The following is a 22,026-nucleotide window of genomic DNA, read 5'->3' on the forward strand; positions in this document are numbered from 1 at the left end:
CAAACTTTGAACTTTCAGTTGTTGTTTTATTTTTAGGTAATGGTTGTTAAAGTAATTAGGAATAACTATGGGATTGTTGATAGTTTTTCCGTCAATTAATATTTCTTTTATGTCATTATTATTCTTTTGTATCATTCCCAACTCATTCTTTATTACCCTCCATGATGCTCTACTCTTACATTTAGATCTTGTAATAAAGTCATCATTTGCCTTACGTTTAGCTGCCCTTACAACTTTTCTAAATATTCGTCTATATATCTTGTAGTAATTTTGCAACTTGGCACTTTTATTAATCTTTATTTCACTGTGGAGAAGTCTTTTTTTCTTACTTGAAATTCTTATACCTTCTGTTATCCATTTTATTACTTTACCATTTTCTTGCCTCAAAGGTTTTACAGGACTCATTCATATTTAACATGAACTCTCTTAAAAAGTTATCATAATTTTCATTTGCTGACTTGTTTGATTCTACCTTCCAATCTGTTTGCTTTATTGACTCTTTAAATTCGTGAATAGCCTCTGGTGTAAATCTTCTCTTTAAGGTATACTTTTTTTTTTTACTACGCTTTTATGTTTCTTATGAGAAATAAAAATATTTGGGTTGTGTTTTCTAAGTTTTACACAACAGAGTTCTTAATCAAAGTGATTATAGATGTTTCAAAGTAGAATATCCACCTTGATTTGAAAATACATTTCTTGAAATCAGATTCCGTTGCATAAATATGTAGGTATTAGTGATGGTCGAAACCAGAAATCTCGAATCTCAAAACGTAAACGCAACTTGTTAACTTAAACTTGTTTACTTAGCTTTTACAAAAGCCAAAGTTACAAAAAATACAGGTACATTAATAATTAAATTTATAGGTAATGATTAAATTTTTAATGCAATCAAAACTGAAAGAGATTGAACCCTTATCCTGACATAATAACATAAAAATGTTATTAACTATGAATTAACTATGATTAAAATGTTATGTGATAAACTTGAAACCCAAAACATTTTTTTTTTAAACAACCAACATACAAATAAATTAAAATCCGGACACCAATATAAACATGTATATTAAATCAATTAAAACATTTAGTGGTCAATATTATCTTTGTGTTTCTGTTTATTAAATATTGTTATGAAACTGAATTGTATGTCGTTCCAGTTATAGTATTTTAAAATGCCTTTTGAAGTTCAGAATATAATTAACATGTTTCATTACTGTTCATTACTGTCTTCATTACTGTGTGATCTGTTTGCTCTATTGCTACCATCTTGTGTGAAAATAGTGTTAATAACAATGATAATGGGGCAAAAAATATCAGCAGTTTCAGAAATAAAACTGCCTAAATCCTCAATTTCGAAACTTTTGAATCTCAAAATTCACTGATCGAATCTCGAAACCGAAACATTTCCGAAGTTTTGATGGATTTGAGATTTAGTTTCTACACATCACTAGTAGCTTATTTTGCTTTCACAACTTATCTACCTCAATGATTGTACAAGTGTTCTCTCGTTTTTTTATTACTTGTTGTAAGATATGTTTAGTGTTATTTTTAAGAATTGTGCAATATTAGCCCTTAATTGCAGTATTTTTAGGTTTCTGCCTCTATAAAAGTAATGTATATTTGATTTATTTTACCAAGCTTCAATATTAGCAAACACTCTTAAAGTAAATTTAATTCTTGTATCTCTTCCATTTCATATTGTCATTTACATTTAGATATTAAACTGTTTTAGCTATGAAAGAAACAATTGATTTAAGTTACAGGTGCAGTTTTGAATTGATATAGATTCAGTGAATCACTATTCCTTTTTTATCTCTTAACTACCAGTAAAAAGAGATTAAACAGTTTTTTGGCGTTTTAGAAAAAAAACATTATCTATGGATTATATACGGTACAGTTTGCTGATGTATAGTACTAGAACAGTGTTAAACGTTTCTCTGTTAAATATAAAATTTTCTACGTTTATTTACTCTGTGTTTAAATGTTTCCCTCCTAATAATTTTTTTTGTTCAAAATTTGATTACCAAGTAAAAACATTATAATATTCACCTCACTAACTAATGAGTTAGAGGACATAATAATATTCACCTGGTTGTCAGTTTCATCTAAACAGAAAGGGGTGATACTATACAGTTTGTAGGTATACAAAGCTGCATAAAACATTTCACTTCATTCTAAACCCCCTCAAAATTGTTTCCCTTCAATTGTGTTCAGGTTTAACACGCTCAGTTATCAATCAATCAAATTCTTTATTTCATAAAATGTACAGATTGGTACATGAAATTGTATCAACATAAGTTTTCTAATCTAGATCGCTAAAACTAGGGATTTTACAGCAGTCAAAACAGAATATATATAACAATTAATGACCTTCAAATTGATTTTCCTTTCTTGAAATAATAATAAGTCCAGCTGATTAATACATCAAATGCAAATTAAAGTAACAGAAAACAAACATAGAACAAATCAATTGAGATACTTAAATGTTTTAGTTTTTTAGTGATTTTCAATTACAAAAAAAAATCTTGAATGGAGTAAAATGCCGATTCAATTAAAAATCTTTTTAATGATTATAAAATTTTATTTGGATTTTTCTCCAATTTTAAAGTTTCTGGAAGGTGATGTAAAAATTTGTTTCCTAAATAACTAGTTTTTTTCTTATAAAATTCCAAATTGTGCTGCTCTACCAATCGGTGTGATCTTGTGTTATATTTATGAATATGGTTACCTATTGCAATTTTATCATTCATCAAAACAAATTTAATTGTCTCATAAATGAAAAGACTGTAGTCTGTGAATATTTTATGTATACAAAAGATTTGCCTTATTGAGGCTGTTGATCTTAAATTCAACATTATCCTCGATGCCCTTTTTTGCTGGAGCAAAACTCTGTCCATATTTTTTTTTGTGGTAGATCCATAGACACAGACGCCATAGGCAATATGTGAATGAATTAATGCATAATAGACTGCTTTAACGTTTCAATATTACATGATGTAGCAATTTTTCTCAATGTGTAAAGGCTGACGGATGTTATTCTAATAAGATTGTTAATATGAATATCCCATGCCAGATTTTCATCTATGATTAAACCTAAATATTTTGAGTGGTCTAATTGGGTCAATACATGATATCAACAAATATTGTAGGCTTTATTTTGTTCCTAGTTTGTTTTGTTGAAAATGATACAAAATTGGATTTTTCTGAATTTAGAAGGACATTTCTGCTATCTAAAAAGTCTTTAAATAATGATAAGCCAATATGGGATGATATTTCAATATTATTTTCAGTGTCAGCAGAGACAACCACACCTGTGTCATCTGCATAAAGACATACTCGTATTTTTGTATCTCTGTCCCAAGGGACAGTTGGGCTTCCATCCCAACAACACAACTTTAAGGCAACTCCCAAACAATAAGGCAACTTTAAAACAAAACTTAAACAATTCTATAAAAATATTTACTATGTAGATTAGCAACAAAATTTTTCATTATAAAGTTTCATATAGTGAATTTGTGCTTTTATAAGTTAAATATTATCATAAATCAGATTACAGGTACAGTAGTTGTAGATGAGCCATTGTTTGATCTGTCAGATAACAGCGTAGGCAGCAAAGTTAGCGACTCCGCATCGGTTGGTCCCTCGCTCCAAGTACATGTAACCTTCCATTCCCCAGTGCTCACTCCACCAGTTCTTCAGTATCCAATACTGTGGAGTGTAGCCGACCAGCAGCATGGCGTGGTTCAATGCATCGGAGGAACACTCGGGATCGTGATATATGCCGCTGCTGTAACATGTACAAGTCCTGAGTCACGTCATCACGGGTAATTAAGCTTCGACAAGATTCAATTTGAATGTTTAGTTTCTGCTTGTAAAAGTAAACAAGTTAGTTTAGTTGATGGGTGGTTCTATACATTCGGTTGCACTTAACGTATGGCAAACGGATGTGTTAAACAGTGTATTTTAATCTGTGATATCGTTTATGTATGTTTTTTACTGTACAGTATTAGATTGTTTTCCGGGTGAACATTGTGAGTAAGTGTGAGTTCTGTATGCGGGTTCACTGTTGAAACTGAGTGAAAAAAGTAAGCTAGTGACATTGGAATTATTATTATTATTACCTATTTGTGCCTAGGGCGCTGACATAGTCAAAAACAGGCCTGGCTAGTGTGACATTTAGGCTTCAGCGGTACTCGTCCTGTCCGGCTAATGGTGCTACACAGTGGCTGAACTGACTAACACGTTGCACTGACGAGTGTAGTTCTGCGATCTTTTACATGCACAGGTGCGATTACTATACATATGAAATTTGTATTGAGCTTACTGATGTGTGGCTCAGCCATTGGGAAAGCCCATCTTAATAAACAGTATCCAGCTTTGGTGGATGTTGAAGGTGTTAGTGAGTTTAAAAGGGATCGCTCACAACACCTTTTTTGCTTCTTTTTATACAGTATAGAGGAGGAATAGGATCCTTTTTGGCTTTTATTTTGGTTAAATATGGACATTGATGATGTAAACATGATGCATTCCTATATCAATGATCTAATACTTCCACCTGACTAAGCTAATCCAATATTATGGTGCAAAGGTAAAATAAAACAACTATCCAAAGTACAGTAACTGAAGTAGACATTAGTTGGATTGCAATAGTTTTCTAATATAGATATTGCATTGTGAGGGGAGATTACTCTTAAACTGACTTCAAGTAAATTAGACTTCAATGAGCATAAAATATACCTATATATTTTAGAATACTTCAGCATTTAGATAAAAAAATAAATATTTTCCCGTCATAGAACACCCTATAACTTTGACAACTCAGATTCATAGATGAATTTTATTAGTATTTCATGCTACACATTACTTACTGGTAGAGCATGAAGGTGTGTGGGCTAGCGTTGACTGAGACAGCCACTGGTCCGATAGTTGCCACTGCCACCTTGAGCGCCTCTTCGTCCTTCGGAGGCAAAGTCCGCCAGTCTGTGATGTTAACGAGTGCAAGACTTGGACTGTACTTGCAAGATTTTTGCTATAAAATACATGAAATGGCCTTACACTCCAGTGTTACAGTGTTAATTTCAGTTTTATTTATTCCTAAAGGAAAGAATGGGACTGTATTGCCTGCATCCTTAAAAACTTTTGTTACAATCTTTAGATAGTGTGGTGTCCTATTTTCATCATAATTAGATTTGAATACCTCTTACTTTTAAACATTCCTGGATCCATGGAGTAGGACCTCCAAGGCATCCTTGACCATGAGTATAGCTGCATTTACCTGTGATATATAAGGGTAATCGTCATACTTCATAAGTCCGTGTTCCTTGACGTAACGCATCGTGTTGCGTAGAGATCCTCCTCTACAACCAAGATTCCCAGTGCGAACGGAACAATCCACTATTTGCTGCTCACTGACATAAAAAACAAGAAAATTATGAATAATGTGTTGAGATCTGGTGAGATAGTACCTATAACACAAATAAATTAACTGAAAAAACAATATAAAAATGGTTTATTTGACCTTTTTGCCTCAAACGATCCGTGTGTAGCTAGTGCAACTACAGCTGTTTCATACCACTAGGGTACATCTTCAGGTTGTTGGTAGAACATTAGATAAAACAGCATTCATTCATAAATGAACTTGTCGAAATAAATATGTCTAAATACACGAAATACACAAAATACCCCGCCGCAGCAAACCTGCCGACTAAGCGAATTTCCTTGTCTGAATTGATATTCAGTTAAATATATTTTAATAACATTAGGTTTAACGAGTACCTAGGTTTGCTGCTACAAGGAAACTAATAAAGTGTGTTTTTGAGTAAAATATTGATAGCTTAGTACAAAATAAATAAATTTGCCAAGTTTGATCAAAATATATCCATAAACAAGCAAACTACAACATTTGACAATATTCTCCATAAGACATGGATTAAATTTAGACATGGGAATTTTAAATTTACAATTTTTTTAATTTTCTCCGTTACTAGTAATCGAAGAAAAATACTTTTATATACTTAATTATTTGTTTTTTAAGCTCTTTAAAAAGGTCTAAAGAGAAATCGGGAAATTTTGTGTTTTGAGGGTCAAAAGTGAGAAAAACCAATTTTTACCCCATAAAACCCCCCGTAAAGCCCCGTTCCCATGGTCCGATCGTGCTGGTTCGCGAACTCATTCAAGTTTATCCCGCTTTACACCTTTAAACCAAATTTCATCAAAATCGGACAAAAATTACTCAAGTTAATGTTAATGACATATATATATATATACGTCCGTGAACGCGATAACTTGAGTAATTTTTGTCCGATTTTGATGAAATTTGGTTTAAAGGTGTAAAGCGGGATAAACTTGAATGAGTTCGCGAACCAGCACGATCAAACCATGGGAACGGGGCTTTACGGGGGGTTTTATGGGGTAAAAATTGGTTTTTCTCACTTTTGACCCTATGAGTGACCCTATATATATATATATGATATATATATATATATGTCTATATATATATACAGGGTTATTACAAATGATGTTCATGATTTCATACATACGTGAAATATAGTTTTATTTGTTATACAAAGAAATAAAATGGTTATAACTTTTGAAAAACTCAAAAAGTTTTGACACAGATACACAGAACTGTAAATACTCGACAGGGGAACCCCTTGTGGTACGATAGATGTCAATAATCGTCTAGCTCTTGCTAGACTTTGAAAAGTGTGTCTAGGTCTATTGTTTCGATAGCGTTGTTAATCCGTTGCTGGACCTCAAGTATGCTATCTGATAATGGTGGTGTGCACGCCTTATCTTTCTTGTACCCCCACAAGAAAAAAATCAGGGGGTGATGTCCGGAGATCTTGTAGGCCAGTTCAGGGGTGTGTCATTATTCGGACCACCGAGCTCGTTCCGAATCTCAGGCAGCACATTGTTAAGTTCAGCCCTACTACAAGTAACATTCAAATGCAGCCATTTCTCTTAAATTTCAAGTGTCACTTGCCAATATAGTGGTTACTAGGAGGATAATCGTTAAACCTGGTTCTAAAATGTCGTTGCACACTAATACCAGATTGGTTAATGTAATATTCCAACTGGCAAAAAGCTTTCCTGCCTCAAATTCAGCCATTACACAACACTTACAACAATTGCTTTACAAACAGCTAATATGCACCCAAACCAATGTAAATGAAACTTTATGAGTTTTTCTTTCCAATGGTACCAACTAAAATAGTCTTGAAACAAATTAACCCAGTAATATTTATAATCAAAACCAGGAACATCATTTGTAATAACCCTGTATATACATATATAAAAATTTGAACGAATGGTGTTTTTGGCCTCTGGGGACATCAAAATGAAAAAGTAAATCGGTCCCGGGTCTAGGTCTTACCGTGCCACCTACGGTAATAGCTACTTCCCTATAGGGAAATTCGCTAAAACATTTAAATAACACGAATTTACGAACTTGGCCAAGTGACGAACACACGAGACCAAGTTAATTGAGACCTTGGCCAAGATCGTAAATTCGTGTTATTTAAATGTTTTTTGTGTATTTCGTGTACATAGACATGCATGTGTGTTATTTCGACAAGTTCATCTATGAATGAATGCTGTTTTATCTAACGTACTACCAATAACCTGAAGATGTACCCTAGTGGTATGAAACAGCTGTAGTTGCACTAGCTACACACGGATCGTTTGACGCAAAAAGGTAAAATAAACTATTTTTATATTGAAATTTACGATCCAGAGGCTTACCCACCATGAAATAAAAAAAAAACAGACATGATAAAAGCAAGGCACAGCATATTTTGTGGTTAGGAAATATATTAAAATAAATAATCACTAACGGATAATTATGCAAAGTACTCAATACAGTGGGATGAGTTAATGTACTTTCTATGAGCACCTCTATTCAATCAATAGGTTTGTCAGATTTGTCCTGTCAGGATGCAAAGCGTTCTGTCAAACCCTTGTTAAAATTCCATCGCTCAACCACTGGTGGCCCTAAAGGGAATTAGGGATAGGTAAGGTCAAGATGGGGAATCTGTTTCACCCTTTGAGAGACATGTTTTCCTTGACCCCACCCATTAGAACTTTTAAGGCGGTTTCACACTGGCGTCCGCGGACGATAATTTCGTCCGCGGACGGATGAAATGGTTCGGATGGATGCTACGCGCCCCCTTCACATTGCGAGCTACGTTTCAAACGTCCACTCATTCGCGCATGCGCATAGGGAAGTGGCCATTCCTACTAAAATCATAGATTAAACATACTTCCTCTTACAACTCAGTGAAGGTGTGCAAAATGTCTGAGCCTTCTGTCCCATGGTGTCAACCCGGATTCTCTGTTCCGTGGCTTGATTCAAGTAGTGATGATAGTGACGACGAGGTTGTACTTTTGTACTCATTATTGTAAACATAACCTCTCCTAGAGGTTATGACTAGTGATTTTTAGTCCTTTACTTAGTGGTAATATATAAGGATTTGGACAGATTTAGTAGTATAGCGTAAACTATCGTACGTAACTCGTGTGCAAAATGCAAAATGTGCAAAATGTGTTTAAAGGACTCGTATGGTACCTAATCCACACTTGTCCGGTAAACACTTACTTTCAGGACTAGTAACGTAGGCCTAATATAGGCTACTAATACCCTACAAATCATTTTAACAATGATTTACTGTACAGTAATTCGTATAAATATACATGGTTATTGGTTAGGATATCTATCTTTTTTATCTTTCTCTTGTTGATCCCTATAAATTTCTATAGTTGTATCCCAGATAACTGGGTAGGCACGGACAGCCTCAATTAATTCAGCCAACTATGACTGTAAACACAAACTACTAAACACTGTGATGCGAGTGACACATGCCTCGCTGAGAGCTACACGTGGTTTGGTGCTCAGTCTGCGCATGCGCGAGGGCGTGATCGTCCGCGGACGTTTTAGAAAAATCGCTCCCAGAGCGATTCTACCAAATCGTCCACGGACGAATTTCTGCATCCGCGGATGGACGCTACGTTTCAATGGGCGGTGTGAACGGTCCCATCTGATAACATGGGCAGCGATTTATTTTCGCATCCGTCCGCGGACGAAGAAATCGTCCGCGGATGCCAGTGTGAAACCGCCTTTACCCTATGACATTCCTGGCCGCTGGTTACAAAGCAAATATGAATGATCCAATTATTTAAGAGTAAGTTCGGACTCTGTGTCTATTCAATTCAGAACATCTTTATTCAATCATATTCATAAGCTCAGGGGTAGGCCCCACTTTGTATATGACTGAACTGTAGCCCAGGGCCCCCGAATTTTTATAGGAATAGAATTTTGGAAATAAATTTTACAATATTGTTTTAATTAGTTCGCAAAGAAATAATTTTAAAGACACAAATTTCCTCCAGTATTTTAGCTCCAAACAACGTTATAACTCTTTTTCAACTACTTTAATCTCAAAATCTTCCTGGACTAAAGCTATATTTTCAGCCCTAAACCAAGAGACTGTAAAATTCCCAAAAGAAACTCAGTAGCAAGCAAAGTTCAAAGGAAGCTGTCCACTATTTTTATATTCAAAGAGATTAAAGTGTTTCTTGAATTTATATACGTTCATCGACTCGTCAGGGCTCCAGCCTGTGCTTATAAATATTAGTGGCAAATCACTGCCATGGATTCACATTTTCTCATCAGGAGTACGGTAAAAAGTGTTTCACTGTGAGAACCAGTGGCGGATCTAGAACAGTCACAAGAGGGGGGGGGGGGGCGAACCAGCGGGTCTGGGGTGTTCAGGGGCACTCTCCCTGAAGAATTTGTATAAAATAAGTCTCCAAAATGGCAGTTTTATAAAATTTCTTTGTCCAAAGTTATTGCGACAAATTATTTTACGCAATGTGTATGCACTACTGTATTACGTGGAGTAAAAAAATATGTATATGTATGTCCGAGGGGTTCCTACCACCTGGATCCACCACTGGTGAGAACGCTCACGATAGTTAAAAAAACAGGGGTCGCCTATCAACAGTTAGATATAGCTTTGGGAACAGGAGAGTGGGGACGGCATTATGCGTTGCCCCACTATACACGTGTTTGTCACACCTCCAGCTAATCTAACAGTTTACCTCAAAGGAATTAGTTTTCCAGTATATTTGAATATCTGAGCCTGAATCAAGGTTCCGATACTGAAGGCGTAGCAAGCACCGCAGTCCTCTTGGTTCATGGGAGGAGTAATGAATCCTTTCAGTCTCCAGTCCAGCTGAAACATGAATCTTTGGTTGGTATTTGACAACTACAGCTTATTGGGGGTTGCACTTGATTATGTAAACTATGATAACATTTAATGGCCTGTGTAGCAGAGTAATATTATAAAATCTAGATGATTCAAACTTCTCAATAAACAATTCTTAAGACTTTTTATCTTTTTATACAAAACTTTTAAGATGAGTTAGATTTGGGGATTTTTACTACCTGTTTCTTCAATTTTTACACAGTCAATGGGGCATGTTAAAAATATTGTAAGCCATAAGAGTGTACATAATAAAATCTTATATGCAGCTATACAAAGTATTGTAAGCAACTACTACTACTGCTGCTGACACACACAAAAATAGAAAAACTATGCAAGGGCAGATTATTGTTACCTCTTCAGGTATGGCCATTGGGTTGGCAGCCATTAGAATGTCAGAATCATCGCATTTCCTCCGTCGACTGAGTGTTAGTCTCACCATCTCTCTGATGTAGTCCTCTAAAGTCTGTGGTAAAAAACAAACTCACTTCAATTACATTTCATCGCTATAATCCCGTTTCACTTAAATAAATTCACGCTGTAATTAGTAGAAAGCTCAAATGAAATGTTTGATAAAAATGTAATCTACTGTATATTAGTTTTAGTTTCAAACATAATTTATAGTGCGATGTAGCCAGCACTAATAATACGTTTGGTTACCCGGAGAAACTTTCACATGTATAAATCGTAAAATAGGCTACCTTTACTAATAAAATTGTCTTAGCATCAAGAGCATCATATAAAATTGAATTATATATTAGTTAAGTACCTAATTTGTTATAGTTGTTGGTTTATTATCTATATCTATGTTATTCTGGTTCTAGTATTTCACTTTGTATTACATTACCTTCACACTGATTTTGTTTGTTTCTACATTATGCATTGGTAATAACAATAACTGTTAATATGCTAAGTAGTTTAACTTCTATTTACACTGTATACATTTTGCATCAATTCAAAACTTTTTTGTGCTCTTGAAAATGTTTACATTATGAGCCATCCTGAGTTTTGTACTATTTGATTATATATTTGTAATACATGGAGATGTCCGTTGAAATAAATAAATAAATAAAAGAGCAATACTGTAATGGCTGTTCAACAAAATGAGTCAAGACCTATTTGGAATTTACATTTATTGATGTCAGAGGTAGAAAATCAGTAAGTAAGCGTACATATGTGTATAAATACGGTATGGGCTAGAGGGAGATGTTAAGGATGGATCCAAAAACCAGAAATTGTTTCCAAAAAACCCCAATTGTTTGGGGAGAAACTGAAGGATATATGGATCTAAAATACAGTGGCCAACCAGGCTCCTCTGGACAAATTTGAAGATTTAGGTACTCCTAGTAGGTATGGTGTATTTATGAACCTACCAGATCGGCCAAGTGGTTTTCTCTCAAGGTGTAGTTGTGCATTCCTCTAGCAGCCTCTTCATTATGCAGGTGGACCTTCAGTAAGTTCTCTTCCCAAGCCAGTCTCCTTAGAGGCTCAGACCGCGAAGAGTATGTTTTGTTGAACATATTCTGTTGTGACATGGAGGAGAAAGTTAAAAATGAAAAATGTCAACTGATAGAGATTTATAAATGGAAATGTCTACCAACACTTTAAACTATGTGAAAACTAAGAATTTGAATAACAGTAAAAATGGTGGTAAATAGTAATAGCTTCAATTGGCTTAAGAAAAGGCATAGCCATGAATGGAGGTGGAGGTGGACTTTTTTAATGAGTCAAAAACAAAGTGGATACTAATATCATCATCTTGAATACCTGATGCTTAAGTAATGAGGTTTATAAGTATCAGGCTAGAGATAAGATGTAGTTAGGGAAAATATTCATTATAAAGTGTGATGTTAATAGCTATGTAATTAATAAATAAATTTACCAAATACATCCAAACAACAAAACTACAACAGTTTATTTATTCTTTTAAGAATAACATAAGAATTTTCAGTTTAGAGTTTTTTGAAATGTTCTCTGCAACCATTTGGCATACAACAACGCCTTGAAAATACTAAATTATTTATTTCTTCTTAAGCTCTAGAAAATTATTTGGAAAGAAGTTGTCAAACTAAGTTTTTAAGTCAAAAATGTGGAAAGCCAAAGTTTTACCCACATGACCCCCCCCCCCCCCCCTCCCCCAAAACCCCCCAATAATATGGTCTAATCGTACTGGTTAAAATAAATTTAGTTTTATACGTTTGTACTAAATTTAATCAATATCACATGATTTGTATTCAAGTTATCGTGCTAACAGAAAACATTTATTACAGTTAGGTGGGACAAAGTGGAATATCTGTCATAGGTGTTTGTGAAGTGGTAGGGAGATTTACCTTGAAGTCATCCCAGATATCATCCAACACCGCAGCATGCTCAGCATCGTAAACACTGGCCAGGAGATGGTCCTCCTCAGCATCCTGTACGAGATGATGGAAAGTGCTAAAGCAACAACGGCTCAGCATAAGGCACAACAGTAGTCTCAGCAACATAGTGACATAGCCACGACTGAGTGCTGATATAGCTCTATGTGTATAGATCAGCAACGGTTATGAAACTTGGCAACATGCTGATCCAACAATCAACATCCTACCTGTTTAGAGGTAGCGCACATTCTACACCTAAAAGATAACACTACCAGCTGTAAAAAAGTTCAGATGTGTTAAGAGTTGAATGATGTAATTTGCTTTGATTCTTTTTTACATACCACCATTACTCTGAATTAAAACAATAAAATAAATGTGTCTGTTTAAAACTAATCGCTAGAATTACCAAAGTAAATTGTCTTTTACTTGATCAAAAATGTTCATCAGTTTCATTTCAATGACTCATTCAGGGTAAAAGCACAGGAACTGGGAAAAATTAGGCATGACAGAATAAAGTTTGTAAAAATTTCTGTTAAAAGTATTATATTTGCCTTACAGAAACGCTGCACACATAATGCAAATTAAAGATAATTGTATACACCTAACCCACAGCCTGATACGTAAAGCTATAGAGCACGGCCAGGGTGAGTACCTGTGTGAGAGACTTCTCTCTCGTCGAGATGTCTCTGTCCGCAGCACGAGGCAGGACAAGTTGTTGCACTTTCCTAGAGTCAAACATGAAGTGGGGAGGCGCGCCTTCTCATACTTCGGCCCTACCATGTATAATGTTCTCTCTGATCAATGGCCAACTCTTTGAACGCGTTTAAAAAAGGTTAAAGAAATATTTGTTTGGTAAAAGTAGCAGTATCTAAAGTAAATGTATGTTTTTTATTGTTAATTGTCTGGTCTAGTCCTAGTATTACAGTGTCTGGTTGTTTTAGGTAATGTTTGTTATAGATTTTTTATTGTTATAGATTTTAGAATTATTAAATAGATTGTTGGTATGGATTGTTTTACATTGTTTTCATAGATTGTTTATATATTGTTTTATAGTTAGTTTTATGGATATTTTATTAGTATTAAGGACAAGAGAGTTGTTTTGAAAAGCAGAATGAATTATTGTAACTGAAAAACACTCGCTAAATAAGGACCTTTTTATTTATTTATTATTTATATATTATAGATATATATTTGCATGATACTAAATCTATATTTGAGTTAGGAAATAATAGTTTTATGATAACTTAGATTACAATTACATTTTATTTATTTACAAACTTTCCCTCCTCCATTTCACCCAAAAGTCAGGGAGGAGTCAATGTGGTATTTGGTGCAACCCCTAGTGGACACAATAGTGTCATATGGTTGAGCTTTGATTTTTATCAAATTTGGCACAAAAAAGTAAAACTACATTTATTCGAGAGTTAGCAAACCAGCATGATTGTACAATAGAAACGGGCTGTTATGGGGGGAATAAAAATAAAACATGGCAATTTCTTTCTTAATTAGATTTAAATTACCTGGTTTGGTTTTGGTTATTGTCAAAACGATCCTGTGTAGTTTAAACGACTACAGCTGTTTCGTGCTGCGAATTGAGAACATCAGAATGTCAGCTGATATGTACAAATTTGTGGTGGAGTTCGTCAGAAGTTTTAAATAACAAAGGTAATCTAATACAATAAGGTACAATCGAAACACGTGGTGCCTGTTAGGGTTAGTTGCGTCTGAACGATATTTCTAAAGTATCCAGTAGAGCTTAAAAAACAAATCATTTTGTAAAATGAAGCGTTACTCTACCATTGTTGCGGATAAAATCCCCAAAAATTATAGTAGTTTACGCAAAGATTGCTTAAAGATAGTGTTGATACGAGTAAAAAGTTTATGGAAAAAAACTACTTCTATGAGTGCCGTTTAACACTAATTACGCGAGTTGCGTACACTACTTTACCTACGACAGTGTTTTAATTACTAAAAATCACCTCTCATAACTTCTTTCTAAGAGAGGTTACCTTTTCGTTTATATTCTCATTGCCACTGACAGTGATGCAACGAAATATTGTACCAAACACTGCACCAATCAACAATTTAATTAGCCTGAACAGCTGATTAGTTGAAGTTAGAATCATTACAATTTTACTTCTTCTCTCTCAATCCTTTAACCTCATTGGTCCGTTACCCGTATTGTTATGAGTAAAACTATGCTGTTATGAGAAACTTTTGAATAATAAGAACTGAACTGAAACGGCTACTTTACAAAACGGTCGTAGGTAAAAATTGTAAAGTTATTTCTATCCATAAATCAACTGTTTGCTTGTTTAGGGATAAATTTGAATCATATTCGTCACATTTGTTTATTTAATATTTAGCTATTAACAGTATTAACACAATAAAAACATTATATTACCTTCCCTGAGGCAGCAACCCTGCCGATGATAAGTGCTCATTATAAATTAATGTTATTTAAATTGAAAATAAATCTCACAATATAAAGAGAACATTTTTATAGATCCAGCAAAGTAGGATATTCGATAATGCGGATTTGCCGCGAAGGGTATGTCGTTCATTTATATTGTTTATGTATTCACATTGTTCATGCAGTCAGGTCGGAAAACGTGTCCGCTTCATGTGAGGTGTGGATGAACTGTTGGACAAAAGTCAAAGTCACTATGTCCTTCGCCGAAACTAGCACAATCCACCAAACTAGGCGGACAGTGGCGGTTCTAAGACCTTGTCAAGGAGGGGGCTCCCGGGGGGCTTGGAGCACGCCCCAATAAAGTAGGGGGTTCGGGGGTCCTCCCCTAACACATAAAACTGTGCCCAATTGTACATAAACTCCCATTTCACCTTTTGTTTCTCATGAGCAAGTAGACATTTTAAAAATTAAACTATAACGAACTATTCATGAGTTTCAAAACATAGGCCTATACCCTAGACTACGAAGCCATATTATCTTTAAAAAGCCATTCTTAACGTCTAGAATTGTGTCAAATTGTCCAAAAACGTCATATTTCACCTGTTATATGTCATGCAAGCAAGAAGACGCATTTTTTAAACCTTACGTTTTCTCCATTTCATAGATCTGTCTATCAAATTCAGTAATAGCATTGGCTATGCTATATCAAGTATCAACTTAAAAACTAGTGTTTATATAGTCGATGAGGATACTGGTGCAACCGCTGATGGCTGATTCCTGTGTAAGTTAGTAATTAGCACTTAGCAGACAATTTGACAACTAGGAACATGAAATCAGCTGTTTCCCCGTCCTCGCCGTCGCGCTCGCTCGCGTCAGCTCACTGCTGTAAAAATCGGATGATGCGTACAACTTCCAATCCATAGCATATTGTTTTATTCGTCTTTGTCGTGCTATTGCCCCACAAAGTTTATCTATGTGGAACTTAATACCAACTTCTGCCAACGCTTATTTAGTTTAATAAAAACTATATTGATGTCTGTTTTATAGCATTGTGTGTTTTAAGGACGAAATGTGTGTTTAAATTTATTTTTCCAGAGTCCAAGGGGGGGCTTTAGCCCCTGTAGGCCCCCTTGTGACCGCCACTGTAGGCGCGCGGAGTACAATCACAACAAGTAGGCCTATATTCTGTGGACTTTTACGCTCTCATTGCTGGAATTTTCACAGTCCACAATATTTTACGTAAATGAGACTAATTCACGTTGTCATCAATTAAATTGTCACAATCCACAAAGATTTCACGAGTCGTACAATTTTCGGTTTCGTTCAACTGTCCACTCATCCTCATGGTCTACATTCCCCAGCACCTGAGTATGACACGTGACTAGGGTTGTCTTGACTGCAGCTGCGCATGCGCTGGTTGGGGAGTCTTCACTTCATGTATGACGTACAGTAACAGTACCTTTACCTTGAACTGTCGATTTCTGATTTAGCGTAGCCAAGACTAGCGGTGACACACTATTGATATTTTATCCGATCAAGACCGCGAACCGAGCAGGGTGAAGGGAGGTAAATATCAGCAAAATGTCAATCCGAACAAAACCAAGACCAGACGAGTTCTACCAAGCGCGGCAAAAGGGAGTTTAGAGAGAGATGGAGAGCGTGTGTGAGGAAGAGCGCTGATACAGAAAAAATAAAACATGAAATAACATGTTACGGAATCATCATTTTAATTGCCTTTAATAATATTAATGTTTTTATTCATTTTAAAAGAATTTAAGTATAACATCATTCAAGTTTAACATTATTGATATCATTGATTTAACGGTTTTAACTTAACTTTATAGGACGGTTGTAACGGGCTTTATAGGGGTTAATTGGGGTAAAATATAGATTTTCAATATCGAACCCTCAAAAATTTTACAATTTCTTTCAAAAGTATTCTGTGGAGCTCAAAATAATGATTTCGTGCCTTGAAGCGTTGTTGGACGATTATTGATAATTATGTTGGTGGTAAAAGAAAATAATAAAAACTGCGAATTTAAATTCTTACATTATTTTTTGGCGGGTAAATTAATTGTTGCAGTTAACTTGTTTATGAGAATACTTTAATCAAATAAGTCAATTTTATTTATTTAATAATGTACGAAGCTATTAACATTTCACTTAAATCCTACATTATTGAATCTTTTATTAGCAGCAAACCTAAGTACTTGTTAAAATCCATTGTTATTTAAAATGGAAATAAATCTGACATGTTTTAGGACTTATTTTAGTGAAAATCCATTCAGGGAAATGGAAAATTCACTTATGCTGCAGGTTTGCTGCGGTGGGGGTGTTTTACTTTATTTTATTGAAATTTTAAATGGAATCATGATAATGTATATTATTTGATATAATATTATAATACACGATACTTGTTCTTTAAGCGATTAAACCACGAATACTAGAACAATACCGGTATGGATCATAAACATAAACAAATGACGATTTTGGTCCGAAAGTAAACAAAACCATGTCAATTAATGGTTTTGTTTACTTTCTGGCTAAAAACGTAATTTGTTTATGTTTATGATCCATTCCGGTAGTGATAGTATTCGTGTATTAAACTTGGTCTTATGTGATCGTTGATTAAACCCATTGTTAAATTAACGCCCAACTGACACAACGCTATAAACACTTCAAATATTATTCGTATCGTAAAAGTAACATTCACATATGAAAATAAATTATTTGTATAAGGCTGTCATTATTTTACATCACTAAAAGTCTGCCGACTTCGAATTTTGGCGACCAATCCATATTTATTTAGGTTTAGGTTATGTTACTGATAGTTACTGTTAAATTGTATTTCGTTATCAGAAAAAAATTGAACAAATGAATGAAAATACTCATTTAATTAGACGAGAATTAGGACTACAGGGTACTACTATCTTACAGTTATACTCTTATATACAAAATATATACTAAACAATACGTTTGATTTATAACTAATTTTAAAACTCTAAACAAAATGAATAATTCACTATATGCATACGCAGCGGTTTCATTCCCAAACTTTTGGCCAAGTCTTGGATTTTTTTAGCGAATCATCTGTTAAATAATATTGCTACAAAATGTACTATTTATTACTATTTGTATTATCAGTCTAGTTCGATGTTATTTACGGCGAAGTGGTGGATTCCATCTTACAAATACGCCATTACCAATCCAACTACTGTACCTCTTTACAATACAACTGAATTAATACACGCACTAGGGCACATGGACAATGGTTATTCCATTGTTTAAAAAGGGCTCCAAATCTGATTATGCCAACTATCGTCCGATAACAATCGTACCAGTGATCTCAAAGGTTTTAGAAATGGTGCTAAACAAGCAGGTAGGTATTTTATTACTTTGAGGACAATTCAATGTTCACCCCCAAACAATATATGGTTTTAGGCCCAAGCTTGGAACGAAAGGCGCCATTGTTAATTTTATGAAAGAAGGAGTCGAGGAAATCAGCTGTAGGCCTATATTATTTTTATAGCTTACACGAAATTCATCCGCTTATTTTGCCGAAGAAACCAGATCGGATTAACAAATTCAGGTATCATGGTTGAATTGGTTATGTTTTGATCACAGTAATACATTATACGCTATAAATACGCTATAAATATTTTTTGTAAACTGGCATGTACCGTTTGGAAGAATAAATTAATTTGTATGCTCTGGAACTATTATTTTGTACAATGTTATTAAACCATATTCTTAAATAAGCTTTGCTCGGGGAATATCATTTATTGGTATACTTTATACTCTGAGAGCAGCTAGTCTTGCAATTGTAATTGACTTTATATATTATGTAAGCAGCAGTTACGATTTTTGTGTACGTTATACATTTTGTTGAATCTATTTATAAAAATAGTAGGTAAATGATAAAAATGTTTGGCACAGTAACGGCAATAGTTAAACATGCCATGAGACTCTTTTGGAGCTTATTCTAAAATACAAATACAATACAACGCAAAGTTAACATCCCAAAGACGAGTCAGAGTTCTACAAAGTGCAGCACATAAAGGTCATTGGACCTTAATTTGGTTGTTAAAAATGAAATGAAAATCCTTCTTTATTGAGGTGAACTTAGGACCTCATTGTCCTTTCTTACAGTTAACCTCTAAAAAACTAATGATAACAACAAAATATTAACAAAAAAAGCGTTAAGTTAAGTAATTGTTAAGTTGTTTATAGCGTTTTAAGAAAATTCCAATAACATGAATTCAACAGTTTTACAGTTACATATGTAAATAATGTTTCCGTATTAAATGAATAAATATAAACACTTCTGACAGGTGATTTGATTTCCAAAATATTTTTGACCCTCAAAACAAAATAGTTTGCAGTTTAAATTGTGTTTCTGGCAAGTTAAAGCTATGACAAATGTTGTCTTCACAACGAAACGGTTAAACTACTGAACGTACAATCCTATCTCTAGTTATAGTTGATAGGCTACAATTTGATGGAGGATGTAAAATCTATTATTGGCTGAACCAAATTGTCCAGAAACGAAATAAGTTAGACATGTAGAGCAACAACCTTGCTAATATTTGGTAGGAGATCAGTGGTTGCGCAGAAAATTAGAATCTTTGTTTATTATGTGGTAGGCCCTAGTCGACAATTGTGCGATACAATGTTCTCTATGTTGTGGAGATGCAGGCCCCGAACTCTATCGGTCGAACAAGGCAACTAAGATTGTGTCGGTAATGCAGATTTTATACAAATAAACCCAGATTATTTGGGCATATTGAAGGAAAATAATATCACCAAGTCGTGTAGAAAAGTGTAAATATCAAAGGAATCATACTTTGCATGGTCTCTTGTAGGTGGTTGACGAGAAAAACGATGATCAAAGTGTTGGTTCTCGCACGGAAGAGTGTTTCTGTTCACTGCATATATACAACGGAGAGCCATTGGTTAAATGGGTGGATCCGATACTTGTGTCATTTGCTCGATTAAGGTGTTCTGTATGTGATAATGTCCGAGTTCAAGTCCAAGTTAGAATGACTGTGGCGACTAGCGCCTCTTCTCTCGAAGTTAACCGGTGTTTATCATGGGTATCGTGATCCACTTTTTGTAAAATTTTGCAAAAATTTCAGTTTAATTTTATACCATAACATGTACATACTTGCTGGCAAAGAAGTTGTGTTCTTTGTAAACTAAATTTTCACCACAAGATTCACGATCAGAGGTCTCCACGTCTGAACGCGATTCCCTTTTATCTCTTTTCTTTTCGATGGGTTAATTTTTATGAAGTTTTGAGTTTACGTGCCCCATAACAGTGCCTAATAAGTCATAACAGTCCATAATAGTTTCTACCCCTGGTTTCCTGGGATTGCTCTGTGACTGCTCGACTGCTGTCAGCTGAATCTTTGTACTTAGGCTACTGCACTGCACTATATACCGTACTTTCAAACCGGAGAATTTTATTGCCAAGCGTTGTTTTTGAAGAGCGTCAGTTGACCCACTTAAATCCCCTGTATCCGATTGTTTATTAATTTTTCCAGCTACTTCGTTCGAATTGATGAGGGATGGCATTATAGCTGGTATTTTCCTCTATTTCCCATAAGTTATCTTTTTTATAGATCTCAAATTTCTTCCCCGGACTGCTGAGAAGGAGCCAATAAAATCAAGTTAACGGTTTAAACTAATTAATTTTGTAAAACAATCTGTCCATTTTAAGAAGTTATGTTATGTTGATTTGTTGTTTTTTATTTAATGAAAAATTAAAATGTCCACACTATTAAATTCATAATGTAAATAATAACAAATACATGTTACATGTATAAAGATTTTCTCAATGTTTGCTTAGGGTATTCCTCACTGTCCTTATTAGGTTACGAGGTTAAGTATTTATTTGTGGAAAAAAAATACAAGTAAACCAAACCACATTTAATGGCAAAAACTTTGTCGTTCTTCAACCACTTTTGAAAAGACAACACTTTAATGGATTTTGTTCGAGTTCACTGTCCAGTCAATAGTCAAATCATAGTTCCGCTGATCCTACATGAACTCATAGGCAACAAAAACAAAGTTAATAATCAAAGTATTATAGTTCTTCAAATTAATTTCAAGTCATTGTAAAAGAACATTCCAAAAATGTACATATAACTTTTTTCACCCTAATTCTTTTGGAGAATTGAGAAAATGTTGTGTTAGTTTGCTTGTTTTTGCCTTGCCATAGATATGATATGGCAAAAATATAATACATTTTTGATTTCATCCTAGTTAGTATTGACATTCAATCAAAAAATACCTTTTACCTGCCCCAACAGCAAACCTAAGTACTCGTCACATCTAATGTTATTAAATCAAATAGTGAATCAATTAATTAATTACTTATATACGTTTTTAAAAATACTATCACCATTATCAAACAAGGTTCAAATAGGGAACACATAAAATGACTTCTACTGGATTATACAAATATTTTAGTATAAATTCAATCAGACAAATTGAATTTGATTTTTAGTATCCTATAGTAATACTAGTAGCAGAATAAATGCAGGTTTGCTGCGGCGGGGATAATAGGTCTAAATGAATCTTTCAATCTTTGTGAATAAGTTTTTAAAATCTCCTCCTACAGGTTAAAAGCGTTCGATTTTATTTAGAGGTATACAGTTCAAATTTAGCGGTATACAGAAGTTAATCGGACTGTAGTAGACACAGTTAAACATGACAATGTGATAATGAAACAATACTGTAATCTGTAATAATAAGTTTAATCTGACGTACTGGACAGTCTTTCTTTTGACTTCAGTTGTCATTTTGACACGTCACATGCGATAGACATGATTCTCGCAATGGGGAGTATGTGCATTCTCGGGAACAGCTGTGGCAAAATGGTTGACGCCCTCGGGCATCACATGGTGCACTCCTATTGGTCGATTTCCTCCGTCTAGGCCACGTGATAGAGCCAACAACACGAGCACCGAGCAGACCACTGACCAACTGAGCA

At 34.5% G+C, this 22,026-nt stretch overlaps 1 protein-coding gene across 1 annotated transcript; it reads right to left on the minus strand.

The window, feature by feature from the left end:
- Positions 1–3,474: 3,474 nt before the first annotated feature.
- On the minus strand, positions 3,475–13,399 carry LOC128998091 (procathepsin L-like). The gene is made up of 8 exons (XM_054424085.1): positions 13,272–13,399; positions 12,590–12,779; positions 11,633–11,782; positions 10,615–10,725; positions 10,096–10,229; positions 5,273–5,405; positions 4,866–5,026; positions 3,475–3,784 (listed from the first exon to the last, which is right to left on the minus strand). The coding sequence occupies exons 1-8, from the start codon at positions 13,397–13,399 to the stop codon at positions 3,589–3,591; spliced, it is 1,203 nt and encodes a 400-aa protein (XP_054280060.1). The 3' UTR covers positions 3,475–3,588.
- Positions 13,400–22,026: the final 8,627 nt, after the last annotated feature.

Source organism: Macrosteles quadrilineatus, unplaced genomic scaffold, assembly GCF_028750875.1.
Source record: "Macrosteles quadrilineatus isolate MER2022 unplaced genomic scaffold, UCM_ALF_1.0 Scaffold_7__1_contigs__length_78375512, whole genome shotgun sequence".
Classification (NCBI taxonomy): domain Eukaryota; kingdom Metazoa; phylum Arthropoda; class Insecta; order Hemiptera; family Cicadellidae; genus Macrosteles; species Macrosteles quadrilineatus.

Bases quoted from the DNA above. Each gene is read 5' to 3' on its own strand.
- LOC128998091 (XM_054424085.1), bottom strand. From the start codon at position 13,399: ATGGTAGGGCCGAAGTATGAGAAGGCGCGCCTCCCCACTTCATGTTTG. The intron at 10,726-11,632 runs GTAGGTTCATAA...TTTTTACCACAG, and splicing joins AAAACCACTTGGCCGATCTG to ACTTTAGAGGACTACATCAG. The intron at 5,406-10,095 runs GTAAACTGTTAG...TTTTTATGTCAG, and splicing joins GGAAAACTAATTCCTTTGAG to TGAGCAGCAAATAGTGGATT.